General features: G+C 44.0%; 1 protein-coding gene across 2 annotated transcripts; it reads right to left on the bottom strand.

The window, feature by feature from the left end:
* Positions 1 to 1631: 1631 nt before the first annotated feature.
* On the bottom strand, positions 1632 to 23336 carry PPA2 (inorganic pyrophosphatase 2). 2 transcript variants are annotated; one of them, XM_083571677.1, is made up of 12 exons: positions 22399 to 23312; positions 19388 to 19452; positions 18258 to 18302; positions 15998 to 16051; positions 15452 to 15571; positions 14019 to 14105; positions 13015 to 13141; positions 8894 to 9021; positions 5418 to 5503; positions 3891 to 3960; positions 2540 to 2579; positions 1632 to 1869 (listed from the first exon to the last, which is right to left on the bottom strand). In XM_083571677.1, the coding sequence occupies exons 1-12, from the start codon at positions 22598 to 22600 to the stop codon at positions 1841 to 1843; spliced, it is 1053 nt and encodes a 350-aa protein (XP_083427803.1). In that variant the 5' UTR covers positions 22601 to 23312; the 3' UTR covers positions 1632 to 1840. The 2 variants fall into 2 exon arrangements, 1 of the variants encoding a protein (XP_083427803.1); XR_014538442.1 differs by lacking the exons at positions 1632 to 1869; positions 2540 to 2579; positions 3891 to 3960; positions 5418 to 5503 and adding an exon at positions 6417 to 7673 and having other exon boundaries at positions 7806 to 9021; positions 22399 to 23336.
* Positions 23337 to 25276: the final 1940 nt, after the last annotated feature.

Genomic DNA, 25276 nt, shown 5'->3' with positions numbered 1-25276 from the left:
TTCCCAATTTTGGGTCTCTAAATGTTGCTGGACTACAGTTCCCATCATCCCTGACGGGGCTGATGGGAGTTGTAGTTTGGGAAACTCTGGTGTGGAGAAAACTGAGCCAGATAGATCAACTCAGCAGACGGCAGCTTCATTTGTGGACTAAAGCAAACACTCCCATTGTTGCATGCAGATAAGACATAACTGAACTCTGAGTCCAGTGTAACCTCCGGTTATTCTAGTTAAACAGTGGCCATTGACAGATGTTCAGAACTCCAGGTCAACGCACACATCACAAGACATCTTACGGTTCTCAGTTCTTCCTCAGGCAATTCCTCAAGTCTACTTCATTTCATTACTCACCATTCTACAGAGAAATGCCAGCAAGTTGTTCTTTCCACCCTTTTCTGTCTTGTTTAGATGTTTGAGCCTGTAAATAACTGGCAAGTACAGAACACTGGCTGCAGAGACGTCCGGCTGACTTTATTGTTGATTTAATGTAGAACACATTCCATTCACTTCGGTCAGGACCACCCAAGCACTGGTGGTCAATGAAGCCCTTCTTAGAGCAAGTATTTATTAGGTGCATACTCTGACCTAAACTGAGCCACAAATCTTTATAAGAACTTACTTTTCAACTCCAGGCTACGTAAACAAAATCAAAGTCAATTGTGCAGTCAGGAACGCACAATTGTTTTAATTGTTTGCATTAACTAAGAAAAGGTATCTGATAGTCCATATGTAGCTCTGCTGTGGCACATATATTCCAATGGAAATATTTAAGAACATGTCCAACACTTCCTTTCAAATCAGTGGTTTTAAAATGCTTTTGACTGGAGAGTGCCCTTTACTTCGAACATATTTATATACTAGCTCCCCCCCCCCCTCAGCTCAAGGTGGGGTACATGGCTCCCCATTTTTATCCTCAGAACAACCCTGTGAGGTAGGGTCAGGCTGAGAGACAGTGACTGGCTCAAATTCACTCAGTGAGCATCAGGGTTCGATTCCTTACTCAACCATGGCCTCCCAGGTCCAACACTCTTTATTACACCACACTCATTCTTTTTCACCTTCGTAGCTAAAAATTCACAAGGAATAAAAACACATTTTTATGCCATATTTGAAACGAAACTAAAATTTTAATTGCAGACAACTTCCCGTTAGTGTGTTGGGAGGGGTACGTTCCGGGTCACTGTGTGAAATCGGAAACCCACTGAAAAAGTCTGAAAACACCCTGTCCTGCCCTGCCCCCATTCCACTCTTTTAGGGACATCTTTATGACATTTTCGGGTCACTTCTGGGTTCGGCGCTGCGTGCGTAATTGTGCACAAATCGGTGAGTTGCCTGTACTAAAGTGCAAAATTTGTGACAGGGCTGTTTCAGAGTTATTTACGCCAGCACATTTGGGTATAACTGCTTTGGGGGGGGGCATGGATGGTGAACGAAGGCTCAGAGAAGGCAATGTTTGTCAATAGTCCTAATTGCTCTGTCTAAAAAGTAAAATAAAAGTGGGGCAAGGTGGAAAACACAATCTGCTTTGTAAAGCACACATAGGGAGGTTGCAGTTATTACCTAATGGTAGACTTGGTTAAAAGTGTATTTTAGGTAACAATCTAAAATTTCACGCACACACAATACCACAAAGAGAATGTAAAATCACCGCTTTTATTTACATGATAGAAATTTGCACAGCACATGTAGACTTGTATCTTTAGAATCCATTTGGTGATATACTCTCTTGCATATTTTCAAAAAAAATGTGTGTGTGTGAAAGAGAGAGAGTAAATGAATGTGTGTAAAGAAGATAGATAGATGTAGATAGATGGCACAGACTGACTTCAGGGAATGCTCATGATCACTGCCTGAGAAAATGCCACTTATCAACTAAAAGAAAAAACAGAACAAATATTATTCATTACTAGACTGTTCCTTAAAAGGACAGAATACTCACACACAGACCACTGCTGTCTGTGTATGAATCAATATATAATCATTCGTTCAGTTTATAAATTGCTTGCTGCAGAAAGTTTCTCTAAGCAACTTAGAAAATGTTAAGAACATAAAGCATAACATCAGGAACAAGCATAAAGGGGCAGGGAAACAGACATGTTTTTAATTTCTAGCAGATGCCCCCCCCAAGTTTGTGCCAACCTGATCTCACAGATCTGCTAAATATTTATGCTTAACAGATGTCCAGCAGTTACCAATGCTTACAAGTAGCAAGAAGGAGCAAAGACGCTGATATAATAATATATGTTAAGTTGCATAAAACCTCCTACAAGATATTTTGAATTTCCTTTAAGAATTCCAGTTCTAGAGGTGGTGTGCAAACGTCTCATGCCATCATTCCAGTGTTTTGGGGATGGGGGGGGTATCCTACTTGCTCAAGAATGGTCACAGAAAATAGGACCACAGGACACCATTTCACAATCATATTGCTTTCAACTAGAACAAAACTGTATGTGACATTGAACAAGGAGTGTAAATTATCACATGTATGGCTGAGAGGCAGGCTTCAGCTGTGGGATGAAGACACCTGGAAAATGGGTCTTACCTTCTTTGGAAACAGGATAGTCTTCTGCGGGGGATGGAATCTACAGAAAGAACAGTCTGCTGTATTTACTTTGCATCACCAACATGCAAAGCGATCCAACAAGCTTATAAATCAAAAATTTGACACTAGGGGAAACTAGGGAAGGGGAGGCAGCGGTCAACAAAAGGAGAACTTGCAATTAATTCAGTTGCATACACTTAGGGTTAATTGAAGAAGGGTGTAGCAATTTGGAGGCTGAGCTGAAGAGCTCATGCACACACAAAAAGGGGCTGACTTTGCATAGGGATTTAAAAACAAAACAAAACAAAAACAAACAAGCATACATTTCATTTAATAAAAAGGTTGCACTGAAAGGCACCATACTTTTACAGCACATTTAAACCATGAGCTGTACATTCTGAACATGCACTATGCATTCTGCTGTAATCAAAAGTGGGGGAAGAAGCGTCTCTGAAAGCTTGGATTAGATTCTTCATAGAAAACAGGAGCTTCCTTGTACGGGCTGCATCTGTGCAACTGCCATGACTCAGTTTACAAAATGGGCACTTCAGGGCATTAATAGTTAAAAATCAGCTGGCTAAATAGCTGGGAACACTCCTGGGGGCGGCGGAAAACTCTCGATGTAACTGATGCAATCATTGCAGCTGGCAAAGCCCATTTATAAACAGATCAGAACGCGAGGCTTTATTTTTAGGATAAAAGCAGGCTCTGATATTTTTAGCTCCTTTGCTTAAGTTTTTGTGTTCTTAAAAAAGAAAATGGAAACATGTGGATGGACTGAAAATAATATTTTAAATAATTCTCTCTCTCTCTCTCTCTCTCACACACACACACACACACACACTTTATCTTTTCCTGCAAGATACATTGAATTTCACAAGGCAATAAAGTATGCTCTTTGTGATTAAGAGTATACTGCTGCTACTCAATGAGCTTTAAGTGCTAGTAGCACATGACAACAGGCAAATCAAAGCCAGCACACTGAGTAGGCGAGATACAAATGGTCCACCTCAGTATTAGTGAGATAGAAAATCCAGCATTATGGAGCTTTCAGAGAAATAAGTAAAGAGAGAAATGCATTCACTGCATTGAGAAGACTGGTAATGGAATTACTCCGATTGAGAAATGGTAAATAAAACAGTACTTAAAGCTGTGAAATATTTTTACCCCTTGCCACCTAGATTCCCAGTCCCCCGTTCCCTCCATCACACCCAAACACCCTACCTGTGTTCTCCATTTAATTTTCAAGTCAGGCCTTTCCTCTGTTTTACACCTCGCTGCACACTTGGAAATTTTATGCTTCAATTAATGACATACATTTAAGAATTGGGATGTAAAAAAATTCCCTTACAGACTGCACAATAGCTTGCACTTCCTCTTCGTTGCAGCAATATGGACTGGTATCCAGCTGGGTGTTGGTGCTGAAAACAGAACAGAATTACCAACAATTGGGGCATTACTGTCAAGTGCTATGACGGAAAACGTGAACAGGAAGGAACATAAGAAGCTGGTGTTACCCAGAGTAGTTTATAACAACAACAACAACAACAACAACAACAACAATTTATTATTTATACCCCGCCCATCTGGATGGGTTTCCCCAGCCACTCTGGGCAGCTTCCAACAGAATATTAAAATACAATAACCTATTAAACATTAAAAGCTTCCCTAAACAGGGCTGCCTTCGGATGTCTTCTAAAAGTCTGGTAGTTATTTTTCTCTTTGACATCAGGTGGGAGGGCGTTTCACAGGGCGGGTGCCACTTCCGAGAAGGCCCTCTGCCTAGTTCCCTGTAACTTGGCTTCTTGCAGCGAGGGAACCGCCAAAGGGCCCTCGGCGCTGGACCTCAGTGTCCAGGCAGAACGATGTGGGTGGAGGCGCTCCTTCAGGTATACTGGACCGAGGCAGTTTAGGGCTTTAAAGGTCAGCACCAACACTTTGAATTGTGCTCGGAAATGTACTGGGAGCCAGTGTAGGTCTTTCAAGACCAGTGTTATATGGTCTCAGCGGCCACTCCCAGTCACCAGTCTAGCTGCCACATTCTAGATTAGTTGTAGTTTCTGGGTCACCTTCAAATGTAGCCCCATGTAGAGCGCATTGCAGTAGTCCAAGCGAGAGATAACTAGAGCATGCACCACTCTGGCAAGACAGTCCGCGGGCAGATAGGGTCTCAGCCTGTGTACCAGATGGAGCTGATAAACAGCTGCCCTGGACACAGAATTGACCTGTGCCTCCATGGACAGCTGTGAGTCTAGAATGACTCACAGGCTGCACACCTGGTCCTTCAGAGGCACAGTTACCCCATTCAGGACCAGGGAGTCCTCCACACCTGCCTGCCTCCTGTCCCCCCAAAACAGTACTTCTGTCTTGTCAGGATTCAACCTGGATTTAACTATTAACCCCACTTCCCAGGGAACTCTGGGAATTGTGAGGGGAATAGGAGCCTCCTAACAACTCTTAACAAACTACAGTTCCCAGCATTCTTTGGGGAAAGCCATGACTGTTTAAAGCAGCATCATAGTGCTTTAAACCTCTGGTGCAGATGAGGCCCTAGAATGAGCAAAGTCAAGGAACTCAATATATCCTCAAGTAAAAGCCAAGGTTTTCCTCTCTCTTTTTTTGTGAGCAAAATTACAAGTGGGAGATTACAGGCCAATTTATTTTTGAGCCGTTACTACGGTTTAATTACTGAATAATCTGCGGGGCTCATGCGGTTGTGACTTGATTATTTTATTTAAGTGAAATTGCCAACAAAGGCAGTACGCAGAAGTGATCTTCAGGAACAGAAAGGGAACCACTGTAATAAAAGCCATCCATGTCAATTTTGCATTAATTCACACTGGATTTCAATAGATCCGGGTGCCAAGTGAATGCTTACCATTTTATGGCGCCTCCATCAGCCTTTTTGTGAAGCAAAGCCTTCCAGAACTCATGGGTGGATTGAATGATTTCAAAAGCAAATGCCTGTTTTTTAAAAAAATGACAATAAGGTGTGATTCCACCCCCTCTTTAAAATCAATGTTACATTGTATGATTTGCAAAACAAAACAGGAACTCAAAGAACACTTAAGACTACAGGCTGGGTGGTACATAACCCCAGTCAAGCTCGCAAAAATATATCACTTGCCCGATAATAAATGCTGGAAATGTAAGGAAGTTGAAGGTACATTTTTTCACCTATGGTGGACGTGCCCAAAGATTAAGGCCTTCTGGGAAATGATTTATAATGAAATGAAAAAGATATTTAAGTATACCTTCCTGAAAAAACCAGAGGCTTTTCTCTTGGGCATAGTCGGCCATCTGGTGCCAAAGAAAGACAGAATTTTCTTTATGTACGCTACAACGGCAGCAAGAATACTTATAGCAAAGCACTGGAAGACTCAGGATCTACCCACTCTGGAAGAATGGCAGATGAAGTTGATCGACTGTATGGGACTGGCAGAAATGACCGGCAGAATCCGCAACCAGGGAGAAAAGTCAGCAGAAGAAGATTGGAAGAAATTTAAGGATTATCTACAGAAATATTATAAAATTAATGAATTTTGAAAAGATGTTGGTTTGAACTTTGGTGGGGACTAGCTGTTATGATAAAGATAATGGGGATTATAATGGTTTATGTTATTAAATTTAAAAAAAAGCTGAATGGAAAATAAGGTTTTATTTTAAAAGGAATGTCAAGAGATTAGGATTTGCTGAATTAATAAGGTGAACTAGAGAACAAGAAGGGGAGGTATGAGGAAGTCAAAGAAATATGTGATTGAAAAACTGTTATTGAAACTGAATTGTTTTTAATATTTTTCTTTTTCTTTTTTTGTGTTTATATAAAATTGGAAAATCTAATAAATATTCATTTAAAAAAAAAAAAAGACTACAGGCTGAACAAGAGCTTGGAAGGTCCCAATACATTTGCTAAGCCACTTCCATTCTAAAAATAAGAAGCTGTAACCTCCCCCAATTCAGACCAAACATTGTGGAAACTTCCAAACAAAACACTGACCTGCTCCCAAAAAAGTAGAAGGGGGGGGGGTGAAACACACCAGGAATGAGAATGCGCATTTCATAAGAATGAAATGGCCTGAGCACAGCTATGCTTCATGCAGGCCATGGGAACTAAGCCATATTTGGGGAAAGACTAAAGCCTCTTAGCATTCCCAGAACCGTTTTGTGAAGCCTCTCCAAGCCAGTTCAAACAGAGAGTGAAATAATTCAGTTCATGCCTTGGCTCTGCTCTAGGCAAAGCTTTTCAGCAGATGCTTAATTTTTTAAATGCCAACGGCCCTCCCTGGACCTCAGTAAAACAGCTGGAAAGTGTCTAATTAAGGTCAGTCTGAGAATATAACTGAGACTTGGGAGCTTCATTCAACCTCAAAGAGGGAGAACACTGCAGACCGTCAACGAGCTTACAACAATGCACTTCAGGAAAGGGAAGCTTTCAAACGACCATGCAATTATTTGGAAGTCACAGGCACTGGGAAGACAAGGTGGGTTTTCTTCCAAAACATCCTAAGTTACAGCAGAATTGTCTACAAGACTAACTGGATATCTTTCTAGTTGCTGTTGTCACAATCTTTCAAAATCTGCTGTCAGATGGCTGTTGCGGTTGCTCAAGAGTAACCAGGCAGGACTCCAAACCTGTGTTTTACAGGTTTTATTTTGGTGCAAACTATTTACAGTGAAGAGCTCCAAAGCTCATGTCTGGCTCAATCGCTAGCAGAATCCGGGAGTGGTCTTTTTTTTTGGACCTCCCCCAACATAAGAGTTTCGTTACCCCCAACCTTCTCCTTCCCTCTTTGCGCCTTAGGCTACTGCGCAGTATGGGCGATGGCAAGGGCGTGTTTCCCTCCTGTCTGGCTTGCCCAGAAGCGGTGTTAAGGCTCCCACCAGCATCCTCTGGTCCTTGCACCTCTTCCCCACTAGAGGTGGGGTTTTCCTCCTCCCCGGAAGGGAACTGCTTCGCAAGATTTTTGTGGGCTCCCTGTAATACAACTGCCCTTCTATTCCTCGCCTCTGAGCCGATGGCAGTTCCCTGACATCTGCTTATAACCCTGACAACTGCTGACCACAAGGGCCGGCTGCATCAAGCCAATGTCCCATTTATTTCAGCATCCTGTTCTCACAGTGAAGAGCTCCAAAGCTCATGTCTGGCTCAATCGCTAGCAGAATCCGGGAGTGGTCTTTTTTTGGACCTCCCCCAACATAAGAGTTTCGTTACCCCCAACCTTTTTCTTCCCTCTTTGTGCCTTAGGCTACTGTGCTAGCCAGAGACTTGTGGGAAAGCTACATGCAGGACTCCTGTGACTTCCAGCAACTGGTACTCAGAAGCACTGCTTCCTCCAACTAAGGAGGCACAGCATGGCCATCATGGGTAGGTAGAGGCCATCTTCTCCAAGAATTTGTGTCCTCCTCTAAGATAGCGGTCATCACTGTCTCCTGTGGGAGCAAGTTCAATAGTTTAAAGAAGTCCTTTCTTTTTATCTGTCCCAAATCTTCCAGCTTTCGGCTTCACTGAATGTCCCCGAGCTCAAGGATTATGAAAGAGGCGGGAAAACCTTCTCCACGTTCTCCATGCCATCTCTGTTATGCTCCTTGCCTTGCTTGCCTTTCCCCCTAAACTAAGAAGTATCAAGTAATCTCCTCGAAGGTGAGTTGTTCCATCCCTCTGACCTCCACACCTGCGTATGAACACAAATACAAAGACATATTCGCACATGCACATAGTCAAAGTCAGCATTGGTAGCCTTCCCATCACCGTCAATGGATCTGTCGAAAAAGGCAGGGTTTGAACCCTCCTCACACGCCAGCACTGGAGAGGAAGAAAACACTGTCTTGTACTCTTACAGAAGATGTAGAGGGGCTTATCTCGGATCTCAGCGCTTGTGGCGATGACTGCCGAGATCAGAGACGAAAGATCACTCAGAACGTTCTTCAGAGATCCTCCATAGGGAGATAAAGAGCTCTTTTATATATATAAAAAAATCACCCTCAGCAAGAGAGACAGGGAGATTTATTATCTGGCAAAATGGAGTGATAAAATTGCAGAGAGGGGAAGGGCTGGAGGGTCACTTCTTGTGGCTTGGCCAGCCAGATTTGGCCCGCACCCTGTGTGTTAACTACTTCTGCTTTATTCCTACATGGTGAGGCTCAATACTTTTTGTTCCATAGCTGAGCATGGAACTATAAAGGTGAAATATCAGGTGTACATTTTTAACACAAATAAAAGTTTACTCTATCTGGAGATTCCCACCCCTTTTTTGCATGAGATTCCAGAACTCTTCTGAAAGTTTTATTCCAAAGAGTACAATTTCAACAAGAACCATTAGCAAATCCGTCATCTTTCACAAGGAAGTACCTCACCTTGTCTTTAAAAGTGCCATTAAAAGCAAACTGATTTTCTGGTTTCCTGTCGGGAACTTTATATAATCTGAACCAGTCAACCGTAGCTTCAAGATAACCTGGCTTGAACTTCCGGACATCATCAATATCTGCAAAGGGTTAGAAGAACAGGTATCTATACTTATACACAAAATAGCGCTACATCCCAATTTGCCCCAACTCCATCGGGTCTAAATGTACACGCAAGTGCTTCCACTGGTCTACAAGGTGACACCTGCAAGGTCTCCAATAAAACACACCCTACAAATAGAAACAATTTGATTCATTTCTGTGAGTGAGTGCATGGAGGTTTCTGTAAATCTAAAGTCAATGGGTTATGGGTTAGTCCCTGCTTGCAAAGAGTTCTGGATGCACAACAGATACTGTGCATTGTATATAATTTCAGTTACTGTGCCATAAATGTACACAATTGATTCTGAAAACCAACACTGGAAGTCTATGTAATTTACTACACTGGTTTTGCACTCCAAATCAGGGATGGGGAACACCCTCCAGATGTTGTTTGACTCCAACTTCCATCAGTCCCAGGCATCATAGTTGACGGCCAGGGGAGATGGGAGTTGTAGTCCAAAAGCATTTGGAGAGCCGCAGGTTCTCCTGCCACAACCTGGTGCCTGCCAGTTGTTTTGGACTACAACTCCCATCATCCTTGGTTATTGACCATGCTGACTGGGGCTGATGGGAGCTGGAGTCCAAAAGACTTAGAAAGGCTGAGTTAGAGACTGCTCCTTTTTGGCAGCTCAGGAGGCAGTTCCACCGATTTACACAGGTACATCATCGCCCTGTTGAGAGACAGAAGCTCTGTATTTTTTCTTGATTTGGCATGGAGGCTCACTAGAACACAACAGGAAGAATCTTGCAGCAAACTTTCACAGCAACTACCGCTCCACTGTTGTCGAAAGAATAAGGCATGCTTTGTACATGATGGCTCAATTCTGTCTGAGGCAGCAGCGGCACAGGCATAGTGTGGGGGGGCTGTTGCCCTTGGTGCAAAATTCGAGGGGGAGCAAAATTTCAAGAGGAAAAAAAAGAGAAAGTAGTAATAATAAAAATAAAAAATAGCGCTCTTTCCTCCTCACACAGAAAATCTCCCAATGTTTGCATGGGTAGACTGAGGAGCAGATTTGGGCACCCTCTGCATGGGTTTCAGAAAGATACCCACTCCTGATCAATCCCCCATCCCGCTCTTTGCCGTGCCCAACACTCATAAGGCGCTGTGAGCTATTGACCCTTTGTTCCAGCTTATCAGCGAGCGGTGCTGAGGATACTTGCCTTGCCCTGGGCACTAGTAACCCATGCTATGCCACTGAGCAGCAGGGAGTTATGACTCACACACACAACTCCCTGGCAAGCCTAAAAGTGCCTCCAAGGTGAATAATGGACTCTCTTCCTCCATAATGAGGAAGTACCATCATTCAGCGGCAGAGCACACAGGAGATTCAAGGTTCGTGTGGACCTTGCAGCTGCCTGATACAGAGTCAAACCACTGGCTCATCTTGCTCAGTATTGTCTACAATGGATGGCAGCAGCTCTCCAGGGTTCCAGACCAGGATCTCTCCCAACCCTATCTGGAGATACCATGACCTTTTGCACGCAAAGCATCTCATCTACCACGGAGCCACTGCTCTTCTCTGGCATCACCAGTTAAAGGATCGTGAAGACCAGGGGGAGGAGTTTTCAGGATGTTTTTGGGCTCCTTCCCCACCCCCTCAGCCCCAGCAAGATCTTGGAGTGCTGGTGCCAGTCAAAACAGACAACGCCAGGCTAGTTGGATCACTAATGTGAACTGGTGCATGTTTCTGATGAACGCATGAAAGCAGCCTTGAGCAACTGAATGCCAGTTCGCAACTCTACTGGGACTGGCACCATGAGAAACAATTTGTACATAACTATCGTATTTTTCGCCCTATAGGACGCACTTTTTCCCCTCCAAAAATGAAGGGGAAATGTGTGTGCGTCCTATGGGGCGAATGCAGGCTTTCGCTGAAGCCTGGAGAGCGAGAGGCGTCAGTGCGCCGACATCTCTCGCTCTCCAGGCTCCAGGAAGTTAGCCGCAAGCCTTGCATGCCCGGGGGGAGTTCCCCCGGGCGTGCAAGGCTTGCAGGCGGCAGCCTGCAGCGTGGAGCACGGGGCGCCCTCCGGAGGACACCCGTGCTTCGTGCAGGTGTCGGCAAGCCTTGCGCACCCAGGGGATCTCCCCCCGGGAGCGCAAGGCTTGCGGGCGGCAGCCTGAGGCGCGGAGCACGGGGCGCCCTCCGGAGGACGCCCCGTGCTTCGCGCAGGTGTCCGCAGCCTGCCCCCCGGCGCGTGGGGCGCCCTGAAGCAGAGCGCCCCTCGCGCCGGGCAGACATCGGCCAGCCCCACAAGCTCGGGGGACAGCCGGGAGGCGCAGCACCGCCATCCCACTGTTCCCCGACCTGGTTTTGGGGGGGAAATAAAGGAAAAAAATTTTTCCTTTATTTCCCCTCCCAAAAAGTAGGTGCGTCCTATGGGACGGAGCGTCCTATGGGACGAAAAATACGGTACTTTGTGTGCATGTGTGTGTCTCCACATGCGCGTGTGGCCATTTCCCCTCTCCCTTTTTCTTTTTCTAGCAAAGCTAACACACCCAATTTGCAGCATGCAATCGGGGGGGGGGGGGAGCCTGTGGGAAGAGGACATATGTTTTTAATGACATCTTCTAAACATTTACAGGAAGCACCACATCAGACAATATAAAGGCATTTGCAATGTTTTGCAGCGGGGGGAAGGGAGCTCACACACGTTTCAAGCTGCTCAATATTGAATGTTTATTCAAATACACTCCAATGCATTCATAAATCTTCCTTGCTGCTCAACATATTTAAACACTATCTGTGGAGAACCAATACAGTACGTTAATGGTTCTGGTTTTGCACCTGAAAAAAACCTGGAGAACTGAACACTAATAGCAATAATATAGGTCCCAGAACAGGTTGCAAACACAAAACCAGGTGGGCTCTAACAATATACACACCTCAAGTGTCAAAAAGCCAGGGTAAAGCGGTGTATCTTCAGCATTCACCAGAAGTTGTACAATGAAGGTGCCAGACACACCTCTGAGAGAGTTCCACAATTTGGGGCTGCCATTCAGAAGGCCCTCTCCCAAGCCACCCATCCCCAGACTTCCTAAGGTACAGGAACTATCAAGATGGTCCCTCGAGAGGGCCTTTCAGACAGGCCTAAGTTGTTTAGGGCTTTAAACACTAACAAGAGCATCTTGAATTGGGCCCAAAAAGAACTGGCAATCAGTGTAGCTGTTTTTAAAATAAGGGTTATGTGAGATCTAGATAGAAACCCAGCCGAAATCTTCCTGCTGCATTCTGGACCCATTGACGTTCCCGAATAGTCTTCAAGGGAAGCCCCACATAGACCACATTGCAATAATCCAGAGCATGAAGTTCAGGGGCCAAGTCATCCCTGTCCATAAAATGTCGTAACTGGTGGACCGACTGGAGTCCCTTAAAAACTTGGAGGAAGTTGCTTTCAGGTTGAAAAGAATAAAGATACGTTTTCCAAATAAAAATGGCAGCTGTTAATCTTGCGATTATCACTGTGCTTACTTTAAACGTGTCATTTCCCTCCGGTTTACAATTCTGTTTACAATTCTCACCTGCATCCACATGTAACTCAGGCTAACGCTTTGTCCATCTGAAGAAGTGGACCCAGTTCATGAAAACTTATGCCATAACAAATTATCTTAGTCTTTAAGGTACCAAACGTCAACAGAGTAACAATACTGATGGGTATTATATATACTGGAAAGAGTCACGCCATTAAAAGATTCTGTGTTACAAATTCAAATGCCTTCACACGTCACAAAGCAACTCAGATCTAATAAACACAAACTCAAGCCAATTTTTAACCTCTTTAGCTACAATGGCTTTGACCCCAAACACTACAAATTGTAGCTTGGTGGGCAAGCTGAGAAAGTTCTGCTTGCAATCTTCAATGCTCTATAGAGCCTCACAACTCTCAAGGTTCCTAACAATGACAGTTAAAACACAGGATATTTGTAGATTAGGTGCAATGGGTGATTTAACAGGGAGGTTAAGAATGCTTACTATGAATCTTCTGTGATTCTGGGTCATCCACACTGAGAGCAAGGACCTTCCAGTCAGTTTCTCCTTCATCAATAAGACCAAGAACTCCAAGGACCTTCACCGGAACCACCTCACCGAGAGTTCGAACCTTAAAAGCATAGAAAACGAGTTTTTGAATTAGAAAAGTACTGCAAAGAGGAAAGACTCCACAATTGTTTTTTTCAGCTATGTCCTAGTTTCTTTCCTAGACGTGTTAATTTTCCAGCGTGCTTCTACTGCATCAGTGGTGTTGTTTCATCTCCCAAGGTCTGAGCATCGCTCCCTCTAATAGCAAACTCAAGTGGTGAGTACCAACAATACTAGAGCTAAAATGGGGTTGAGAGAGGTATTAGGGTGCTGAGGGAACCCCAAGGTTTGCAGAAGTGCAAAAAAACAAGCAAGCACCACCTATTCATTGCAGATGCTTACTGGAAACAGAGCGTAAAGCGTCATCTGGAATGGGAAAATGGAAAACAGGAGGGAAGAAGGAAAATGTCTTGCTGGACTTCTTTGAGCATTCACAGCTAGTTTACAGCTAGCTGGCTAGAACCCTGTATAGCTAAAATGAAACTCTGCAATATTTGGTTGCAGGTACCATGGGATGCAGGTGGCGCTGTGGGTTAAACCACAGAGCCTAGGGCTTGCCGATCAGAAGGTTGGCGGTTCGAATCCCCGCGACGAGGTGAGCTCCCATTGCTCGGTCCCTGCTCCTGACAACCTAGCAGTTCAAAAGCATGCAGTGCAAGTAGATAAATAGGTGTATGCTGGCTCCCTCGGTCAGTAAAGCGAGATGAGCGCCGCAACCCCAGAGTCATCTGTGACTGGCCTTAACGGTCAGGGGTCCCTTTACCTTTACCACGGGTCTAAACTAAGGTTTTGATCCCTATCTCCCAGTTGGACTGCTGCGGCCTATTCTCCTACTTCATAATAGAAAATAAATGGCTGAAACATTAGATTAAAATCTAGAGCAAGTAGTTAACACAGACCTGGGAACCAATTTCGCAGACGTCAATGGGATCGTTGTCACCACAGCATCCTGTGCTATCTTCTTTGTGATTGGGATCTTCCCAAGTCTGTTGGAAGCAAGGAAAGATCTCAAATTTCAGCTCTGGTGATCAACGTTTGCCTTATTACTGGTCTGTACAGGTTATAAAGATTCCAAAAATAAAGAGCTATGCTTCTTGCATCGACTAGGTTTAATAGTGGCTCTCATTTCCCTTGAGACCACGGCATACGGGTGTCACCAACAAATAACACAGGGGAACCTGTGGCCCTCCAGATGATGTGTGGCTCCAAGTGTCAGGTATGGTAGGAGTTCAAGTCCAACAATTTCTGGGGGTGAGGGGCACATGTTACAGGATGTTTGGCTAGGGTAGAGATCTGGATCAAATCTTCACTCTGCTGTAGAAAAGTAACAGCCCTCTTTTATAAGGTATTGTGAAGCTATAATCAGGATGGGGGTGTGTGTTTTGACATAAAGTCCTGGGCAAAAATATAATGAATGACATATCAGTGCTAAGGAACAGATTCATAATAGGCACAATAGGCCAGCAGTTGTCCCACCTCCACTTTGATGCTATTCACCATCTGCCCAAAGTTTTGAATATAACATAAATGCATTATGCAGAAAAACCCCTGGGCATTAGCCTGGTTCACACATAACATTAAGCCATGGTTCATGTTAACCATTATTAAGGATAACCATAGTTAATAGAGTATAGTTAAAACTGAAACATCTGGCAGACAATGACTTAAATCTTGGTTTATTAGGTTCACCCATTTAAGGAGGAAAAGCCAGGAAAATCGCTCTTTGTTGTGGGTCTATAGCTTTGGGGACATGACAACTCCTTAACCGTAATTGAGGAGTAGGTCCAGTCTCACACAAAATGCTAAGATGAGGATAATGTAACCTAAGTTTTATAAATCGGCTACAAACATTGGTTAATGGGCAACCTTTAACCATAGTCGATAAACCATAGTTAAGCTACTGGACTGGGTTCACACATGATGCTACGCCATGGTTTAGTAAACCATAGTTTAATAAACCATTGTTTAGCAGTATGATAGTCTCTTAATCTGAAGCGTTTTGAGTTTAAGGCCCATGTTGGGCAAAAGACGCCTTCACTGATGACCCTTGTGGCTCCTTCCAACTCTACAATTCTGCATGAATCAGACCACTATGAGCCTGCATGACTATTTTACCAGGAACACATACATTCTGCTTTTAAATACTTCTCAAAACTAATGGGCAAATATTGTTACATAATGTCTCCCCAGCCCTTTAGCCAATGCACAAGGCTCCTGAACACCTTTGTTTTCCATGCAACCACTTTGCATTCATAAAAAATTACAAGATTTATGACTAGACTTTACTGAGACGACAGAAAACTTTCACACAGAGGGGGGGGGACCACATTACCTGAGGGAAGGCCCCGTAATTCCAAATATAGCCCTTATGGGGAAAGATATTTGCCACGTATCGCAGCTTGCCCTGCTTTACATCTTGCTTAATGGGATTCAATGGCTCCTTTGTGGCAATCTGGAACATGTTGCAAAATGGAGAGGAGAGATTTGGGAAGGAAGGGGAAAGGAGGATTACTGTAAAATGATTCAACTGATTATCCCCATAGCGTACAACACAACAAAGCATCAAGCTTTATATATTTGCCCCATCTCCCAAAGTGAAGGAAACAGTACATTGAACATATTTGTTTATGGTGATAAAAAATATTGGGGTGGGTTAGGGAATTCCCTTGACATGCCAGTCCAAGTGATATTAAATGCATCTTTCCATTTAAGGGAGGCTTTATTTAAAATGCTGTTTGTGGTGTGTTCAAGCCGTTGACAATTTATATATCTTATACTCTCATCAAAAGAATCCTTTTCGGGCCTGAAGATGCACTGCCACAAACTTTTGCCAAGCTCCACTTGTATTACGTTTTTGCAAGCTGCTGTCCATGGTTACCTCCATTTTAGCATTCGTCCAGCGAGGCACTTCTACAACCATGTTAAGTACAACCTTAACAGAAGAAGAAAAAGCGGGTGGAAAGGAACAACTAAGAAATTAATGGGAAACACACAAATCTACAGAGAATGAGCACAGAGCAACCATGGTTATTATCATACTCTTCAGGGTCAAAGGAAACACAGCGCTAGCTCTCTGCTGGCAATGGCTGGCCAGCTGGGAGCCAGCCTCAAGACTTCATGCTCGCTCATCACAGTCCCTCCCCTTCCTAAACATGGTTAGAGCAGCCCATTGGCAAGTACGGCCCACCTCCAAACAAAGACCACATTCACACCATACAATATTAAAATACAGTGGTACCTCGGGTTGCATACGCTTCAGATTAGACGCTTCAGGTTACAGACTCCGCTAACCCAGAAATAGTACCTTGGGTTAAGAACTTTGCTTCAGGATGAGAACACAAATCGTGCTCCGGCGGAGTGGCGGCAGCGGCAGGCCCCATTAGCTAAAGTGGTGCTTCAGGTTAAGAACAGTTTCAGGTTAAGAACGGACCTCCAGAACGAATTAAGTACTTAACCTGAGGTACCACTGTAGTTTTAGGTAGAACCTTGGTTATCAGTATTTCCATGGGCTCTGTGAAACATCTATAGACATCTATAGACATCTACAGACAAAGTGTGGTGTAAACTAATAAATTGTTTAATTTTGGGGGATGTTTACATCTGGCAAACATCAGCCATAGACCATGAAGACTGCCTTACAGGATGAAAGTGACAGGCAGATCTGAGTTGTTTGCATGGGGCATCAGTGGAAGAAACTGCTTGGTCAAATACAGCGATTCTGATGATTGCATAGATTTATACCTCTGGTTGGTAGTGTCATGGCTGTTTATGGAGAGGTAGAGGGGAAGAGGCAGCTGTGAGGGTCATGAAATGCAGACATACTGGGAAAGCTAGTCTGGTGCTCCTGCTGGTATGTTTGCACCACACCAACATCTCACAACACTTTCCCCCTCCCTCTCTACGTAACATTAACATCAGTGATGTGACCAGCCAGAGTTCAGGTGAGAATCTCTGCCCACGCCTGTGATGATAAACTAGATGACCAGCATGGCAAATTAATCCACAAAGTTCTTGATAGCAGAATGAAGTTCCAGAAAAAAATCATCAATTCATGGGCAGTCCTACTTAACACTGGGGAATCTGAAACTTTGAATGGTCCTTCATGATTGCTATAGGCAAAATGGCTGGTGCAAGGCTGTCCCACAAAACCATGTCATAGCTATTTTTACAGATTTGACAGAGTGGGCCTGGTAAACTTCTTAAGGAAGCGGAGTTTTTAGGTGGAAGAGTGTTCAAAAACAGCACACATGAACACAGCCACACGCACCCTGGCCTGTAATGGTACAGTCAACTTGAAGCGTCTGTAACCTGAAGCGTATGTAACCCGAGGTACCACTGTATAGCTATCTTCCAGAAAAATATTGCTATAGGCCATGGATGTCCAGGTCGATCGCAATCTATTGGTTGATCCCCAGGAGGTTTTGGTAGATTGTGGTCAATCGCTAGCTCTTCCATCCATCCAGCCCCTCCCCCCGCCCCCGTCCTCCAGATCCCTAGAACGGAAGTCAGAGCTCCTGCTGCGAGGCTGTTTCATTAGTGATCTCTTGTTGAGCAACTTCTTCCATGTATTACTTAGGCTTGTCGTCCCCCCCAAAAAAACGTGATTTTTCTCCCTAAGAAAAGCTCAACAACTTTGACCTGAACCCCCAAAAAGGGGTAGATCACTGCCAGTTTTTAATTGTGTGAGTAGATCACAGTGTCTTGGAAGTTGGGTGTCCCTGCTATAGGCAGACAGATTTACTTTTTTAAAAAAGTTGCCCAGTTAAAAGAGACACAAAAAGGGTATCTGAGAACTTTCAAGTGATGACATTTGTATCTTGAAACATTTGTCTACTGAAATACGAATTAAATTCCATCTGGACTGGTGGCAATGACAAGCACAGGCTTTGCTCAAATGTATGAATGTTAATTGAGACCATACAGTGGACACAAGACAAGAAGTGTAACAAAATCCTCTTACTGATGCCCAGAATTATTGCACCCTAATTTTCCTCAACCCTGGCTTGAAGGCAAGGAACTGAACACATCAGAGAACAATCAGACAGCTGCCTTTAGTTTTAAAAAGGCCCCCACATTTCTCCTTCCCCTGCAAAACTAGGTATAGCAAATAATCTCAATAAAGGGCTCCGTGATCATACCTCACTTTCACTGTTCTTCGATCTCTTTGCAGGAATCTCCTTATCCTGCACAGGAAAATAGAAAAATCAGTGAATACACAAGGCTAACTCGTAAAGAGACAAGTCTAAAAAATGGGGCCAAGTGATAAAGTGACTACCGAATGCGGGTGTCAAGCTCAGCACCAGAGTGTTCAAAAATATTATGAGTTTGCTGGCTAATTACTGTGAATAGGTCTGGCACTGTGACTTTGCTAACTAGACTCAACACCTTCCTCCCCAAAAAAAGTTATTTAAAGGTTGTGGATATTTGTTGAATGAGCAACTCATCTACAGTAGAAGTGGAGAACCTGCATCCCAAGTGCATCCCTCCAGGTCTCTCTATCTGATGACCTTTAGGCCACTCCTGCTTGCACAAACCTTGAGAGATTTTGCCTGACTGGAATGCATCCTGAGGTTCCCCATCCCCGAGATGTGTTGATCTTTGAATTTGTAATGATTTGTAATCACGAGGATTGCTATAGAATGCACTATCCTGGTCTCTTCTTGTAAAAATAAAATGCTATATAAAAAAATAAAGAATGGATCGGCAGACTGTCCTATCTTCCAGAATAGGAAATCCTCATTACTGCAATTCTTGCAAATAATTCTAGACTTGGTGCTTCTTTGACTGCTTCTGCCCAAAACAAAAAATACCTTCTCAAAAGCACATAACGCAGTTAAGGCGTAACAAATTTGTGTACTGAATATTCACTTTTGCTTCTCACATTTAAAGTACATCAGATGACCATGAGGATTTTAGTAACAAGTGGACCATACAAGTTAGCCCAAATAATGTCCAAAGAACCCAGAATGCAAAAAAGGATGGTAACCACACATTGCTGTGAATTTTGCTTTAGGAAGCAGGCCATTGCAATTAATGAGGTCTCCTGACCTCTACCAGAACAAGATCACAACTCAAATGTCACTGATAATTTCAGAATTGATGAGATGTGGATGAAATCAAACTTCGGCTGAAATGATTTTTTCCCCTGACAATAAAATGTTATGACTATAGAACTAGTTAGGTTAAAAGTGAAAGACTCATTCTTACCTTAAAAGATCTCAACTTCCAGCAATTTCAACAAATAAAGAGTGTTACATGTGTTAATTACCTCATTTGATCCAGCAAACAGAGGAATGTCATGGAATGGGGAAATGTATTTTCCCTTTGAATTCTCTACAAGATTAAACAAAACGTTATAAGCACAAACACACAGGCAGTGTATACAATTGCTTGTATCTCTACTGGTACAAAAAACTAGTTTGCAGTTATTCAGCTATAAACTCTGCTTGCTCAGCTAAAACACTGGCAATACAGTTTTAACCACCTCCTCTTCAAAGTACAAACAATTCACGTTATCGTGGCAGAGAACTAGTTTTCAGCTTGTTTTAAAAGCTGGGTTGCTTTCCTGCTCTACAGTCAGTAAGCAATAATATACATTCAAGCATACCTAAAACACCTCAACACTATGATTTTCAGATCTAAGAAACCAATGATAAAAAACTCAATTAATTCAATTAACTTTCTAGATAATAGGGTAGCGTAAGGTTACCAGACGTCCCTGTTTCCTGGGGACAGTCCCCGGATTTACAAATCAGTCCCCATATAAAATCAATTGAAGTTGAAAAGTGTCTCCAGATTCATTGAAAAAAATCTGGTAACCTTAGGGTAGCAGATCCTATGTTGTCTGACTAGCAACCAGTGTTAGAACTTGCCCACATTTCACCATTTGATGGATCATTCCTTACAAACAGTGAGTAAATCACAAAGAACTGTACCGCTAACATGCTATAGGAAGGTGTTGCTGCCGTGGTTAACCTGCTGTGTGTGCTTATGCAGATTTATTTCATCAGATGGTAGAGGAGATTTACATATAAATGTATGAAGCTACCTTCATGGGAGGCTAGTCACTAGGTCAACACTGGGACAGTACCTGTGAGTCTATAGTACATTGCTTGCGAGTCTATAGCACCTCTGCAAGGGAGGAGATACTATAATGGAGATGTTGGTGGTTGAATGTGGGACTCTCTGCACGCAACTCATGCACTCCATCCCTAAGCTATGGCTCCCCCAGTCTTCTCATGGGACTTTTTAACCACGAGGGCTGCTGTACATCTGCTCTGCAAATGCAGCAACACTTACCGGGCACGCTTTGCAACGATGAGAAAAGTAAGCATTCAAGGTGTGCCTTCCTAGGAACTCAGTTCTATGTCTACTCAGCAGCGGGGCACACTGAATTGACTTCTGAATAAACATACAGAGGGCTGACCTGCATAACAAGCATTCACCAGGGGATTTTGCCCACAAAGCCAAGATAAGAGCTTGATTGGCGAGAACTTGTTGTTCTCAGTGGCCCCAAGCTACAAGCAGGGCCTATTATTTTCATTGCACAGTGGAAACTATTATTAGCTGTGGCCAAGACTTCCTAGCACAGGTATACTCAGCAAAACCCGTGCAAACGTCATGCACGGCAATGCACATACATCATACATGGGCAAACTAATATCAGTGTACTGGAAGAAGCAAAGATCACCAGTGTTGAAGCAATGATTCTTCAACATTAACTTCGTTGGACTAGTCATGTTGTGCAGATGCCTGACGATCGTCTTCCAAAGCAACTACTCTATTCCGAACTTAAAAATGGAAAGTGTAAAAGAGGTTTAAAGACTGTCTCAAGGCAAATCTAAAAAAATGTAGTATAAACACCGACAACAGGGAAACACTGGCCTGCGAGCGTTCCAGTTGGAGAACAGCCTTTACCAAAGGTGTCGTTGGCTTTGAAGACACTCAAACTCAGGACGTAAGGGAGAAACATGCTAAGAGGAAGGCACACTTGGCAAACCCACACCGTGATAAAATCCCGCCCAGAAACCAATGTCCCCACTGTGGAAGGACATGTGGATCCAGAATTGGCCTCCATAGTCACTTACGGACTCATTGTTAAAACCGTGTTTATGGAAGACAATCTTACTCGCCAAAGAAGAAGAAGACATGGGCAGTCCACATATGGTTTCCAAACTGGAAAAGCTGGTTGCATCTGAAGATCTCCAGTACTGTACATACTGATGCTTCACCCCACTGCTACAGGCTGCTTCAGAATTAAGCTATCATGGAAGAATCTGCCTGATGTGTATGTGTGATTCTTGCATGCGTTGGATCAGGCCAATAGCCCATCTAGTAGAGCATCCTATTCTCAGTGACCAACCAGACACCTGTGGGGAACCAGCAAGCAGGTCTAGAGCACAAGACCACTCCCTCGTCCTGCAGTTCCCAACCACTGACACTCAGAAGTGTACTGTCTCCGACTGCAGAAGCAGAGCAGGGCCAACATGGCTAGTAGCCAGATGGCCTTATTCTCCAATACACACTCCAGGATGCTTACAAGTGGCCTTGGCTCTACACTACTTGCACCCCGCATGCAATATGTTTGCTATTTGTACTTTGTGGGGTTATCAGTTGTTCAGATCCACAGGTTAGAGTTACGAACCGAGTCTCCTGTCACTGCGGCATGCGAAAAGTGATTGTAGGTGCAAGGCAGGCCACGCACCCAAATTCTGAATCAGGCTTTGATTTTTGTAATTTAATTATAACGTAAAGCTTGAGCCTCGCCAGGGCAGATTCCAGTTGGCACCCGAAAATGAATCACTGTCCCCCTCCCCCACTAGGAAACGCCAACAGCGGACTAGATTAACCTCTGATCTGATCCAGCAAAGGATCTTAAATTACTGTATAACCAGTCGACACCGGGAAAGGATTCTTTCCCTAAACAGCACTCTAGGACGCCCGGTAATTCATTACGCGTTTAGAACGACAGTACAATCAGAAGGGAAGGGGGCGGAACAACCCCGAGTCCTGCCCTAGAACCCTGTATTATTATTATTATTATTATTATTATTATTATTATTATTATTATTATTATTATTTAATTGCTCTTAAATTTCACCCATCAGAGAAGAGAGAGGGGCGGGTCTTCGCTAGGCGCTGAAGCCCCGCCCTAGAACGCCATGTAACAAAGATGAAAGCAAGCGAATGTGCCAGCAGCGTTCTATAGAACGCCGGCGCGTTCGAAGGAAGCGTCGCCGCTGGCGCTGCCCACGCGGGTCCTGCCGAGCGGCTACTTACTAAAGTAAAGGCGGAAATCGGGCGAGTGGAGCTGCCCCCGCTGCTCCGTGCCGTACTGAGCCATGAGGCCGCCGTGCGAGCGGCAGATCAGCACCCACGGCTGCAGAAGCCGCGCCGGCGTCCCTCTCCTGCACGAAGAGCGGTGGCACTGAAGCGCCCAAGGCAGCCACAGCAGCCGACCCAAGCCAGCCCCCGCACGCATGCTTCGTGCTTTCCGCTTCTCCGCGCAGTTCCTCTGGCGGCGCAGCGGGTAGAGCTCGGAGCATGCTCAGCAAACGGCCTTGAAGTCGCAGCCCGGCCGCTTTTGCCAGCAGCCTGGTTTCACCTCTAGGTTAATCAGTAGGAAACGGGCAGCCAGCCAGAAACCGGGCAATGGGGCTTGTGGGTAGTCCCGCGGGGGCGGGAAACCCGCAAGGAGGGGATCTGGTTTAGCAGCCTAGCCCGAGGCCTGAAGGAGGGCAAAAGCCGTCCCTCCCCCGTAGCTCCGCACTTCCAGTACTCTTCAATGGCACTATTTCCCATGGAGTTCGGAGGGAATTTGCTTCCGAGTAAACTTGCAGAGAGACGGGCTGCCGCCGTCCTGAGCACGTTTACCTAGGAGGAAGTCCCTGGTAACTGAGTACGATTTAATTCGTGCAAAACTTAACGTTAGATCGGGTTGCACTGTGCTATTTTTCTGCATTTCCCGAGTATGAGCAACCTCAGTAAATAGCGAAATGAGTTGAAAACCAAAAAAACCTATTCGCAGATACAGCCGCGGGCAGATTAAAACGGAGCGTTGTATCCACTTCCGGTACAATAATACTTTCCGAATGTAAGTTTTCAGTGGGCTTCCTCCGAGGAAAGTGTGCAAAGGATTGAAACCCCTGCAGGCTGGTGCGCTGACAAGAAAGCACGTGGAGGGATTTGAAAATTTCCACATGGGATCCTTGTCTCTCTAATTTCATCATCGTAAATGGAAAATAATGAATTCTAGTCAGCCTTATTAAAAGTGCTGAAGTTTGACAGACTTGTGGGCAAGTTCCCAGTCTTCCTGTGTTTATTCCCTAATACATATATTGCTGTATAGTTTTGTTTTTAATTACAACATAAGCTATTTTGATTACTATGGAAAGGTGGGATAAAAATATGTCAGATAACACAAGGTCAATAGGATTTACTTTTGTTTTCTAAGATTTTTCTGGTACTTAACATATTTTTCATTTAACAAAACGTATACACTGCTTGATTGTAGTAAAACCCAGTGTTTTTTTCTGGGGAGACGCAGGGGTATGCATACCCCTAAACATTTTGTGAATCTTTGTAATTTTGTCCATTTACTGTATTTATTTTTCCCGATTTGAACTATAAAATGGTGATTTTATTGAGCCAAAATGAGAGTACCCCTAAACTTTTTTTAAAAAAAAAAGAAAAAAAGCACAGGTAAAACCTCTAGGCAGTTTACAAGAAATATTACAGTTGTCAACAAAAACAGTTAGAAACAACATTTAAGGATAATTAAAAGGTTAGCAAGTTTTAAAAGAGAGATTAAAACATGTCAACATCTATGGTCAGATCCTGAAATGAGCTGTGGGATGCCACAAATGCACCGTCAACTTACAACAATGGTATAAGCAATAATAGTTGCAGGAAATTACCGTATTTTTCACTCTATAACACCCACCCGACCATAACACGCACATAGTTTTTAGAGGAGGAAAATCCGTAGGCATGCCACCCGTAGGCATTCCCTCCATAACACGCACAGACATTTCCCCTTACTTTCTAGGAGGAAAAAAGTGAGTGTTATGATGCAAAAAATACGGTAAGTCTGGTTCTGAACTCAGTAGAAATGGCAGCTTTCCAACTGTCCTCTGTGGTTGTCTCTTTAATAGCAGCCTTGATCTGCAGAAATTGCAAATGAAGCTTTTCAGAGAAAAATGTTGCCACCTCCTAATTACTGCAGGCTAAACACATAGATCAGTGTGCAGAGGGGCAGCTGAAAATGGACAGCGTAATATCTGACGGAAAGCATGCAATTGTGCCGATTACAAATGGGTTTAATGTCTTTCCAGGGGAAGAGGAGGAAATTCCTTTTGTCTATTTGTGCATCTTAATTAGCTTATATTCACAAATATTTAATCCTGTTAACAAAAGCCAAGGGAGAGTAGCCAGAAGGCTAAAAGAGAACTGGTTGTGCCAGTTCAAATCTAGCCCATTGACCTCAAATCAGGATTCACATCTTCCAAAAAAGCTTGTAAAACTACAGTGACTCCTCCCTTTGGCCTATATATCTGCTCTAATATGTGTGAGAGAGATAGGCGTGTTTGCAGAGAATATAACCCACACAGCATTTTAAATGCAAACATAGACCCTATAACAAATCAATGAAGCAAAAAGTTGCTGGAAAGCAAAGGTGCGGAGAGAATTGTTGCTGTCAGGTCCAGTTTTTGGACTTCCCATAGGCATCTGGTTGACTCCTATGAGAACAGGATACTAGACCAGGTGGGCCAGTGGTTTAATCCATCAAGCTCAATCCATCAATTCCCTGTACGGACTGAAAGTGTGAGCTTTCAGGTTGCATGCTAGGATTTAAGTCTGGATGTTTTTATTTTGTGGCTGGCCATTAAAGGTAAAGGGACCCCTGACCGTTAGGTCCAGTCGTGGCCGACTCTGGGGTTGTGGCACTCATCTCGCTTTATTGGCCGAGGGAGCCGCCATACAGCTTCTGGGTCATGTGGCCAGCATGACTAAGCCACTTCTGGCGAACCAGAGCAGCGCACAGAAATGCCGTTTACCTTCCCGCTGGAGGGGTACCTATTTATCTACTTGCACTTAGGGGTGCTTTTGAACTGCTAGGTTGGCAGGAGCAGGGACCGAGCAACGGGAGCTCACCCCC

The sequence above is a fragment of the Podarcis filfolensis genome, assembly GCF_964270895.1.
Source record: "Podarcis filfolensis genome assembly, chromosome: 9".
Classification (NCBI taxonomy): domain Eukaryota; kingdom Metazoa; phylum Chordata; class Lepidosauria; order Squamata; family Lacertidae; genus Podarcis; species Podarcis filfolensis.
The sequence above is the reverse complement of the archived record's forward strand: the minus strand, read 5'-3'. Positions and strand labels throughout refer to the sequence as shown.

Coding starts and splice junctions, on each gene's coding strand:
- PPA2 (XM_083571677.1), bottom strand. CDS start 22,600: ATGCGTGCGGGGGCTGGCTTGGGTCGGCTGCTGTGGCTGCCTTGGGCG. Junction 16,052..18,257: donor CGAAGAACAGTGAAAGTGAG/GTATGATCACGG, acceptor TCTTCTGTTAAG/GTTGTACTTAACATGGTTGT. Junction 14,106..15,451: donor ATTACGGGGCCTTCCCTCAG/GTAATGTGGTCC, acceptor TGCTTCCAACAG/ACTTGGGAAGATCCCAATCA.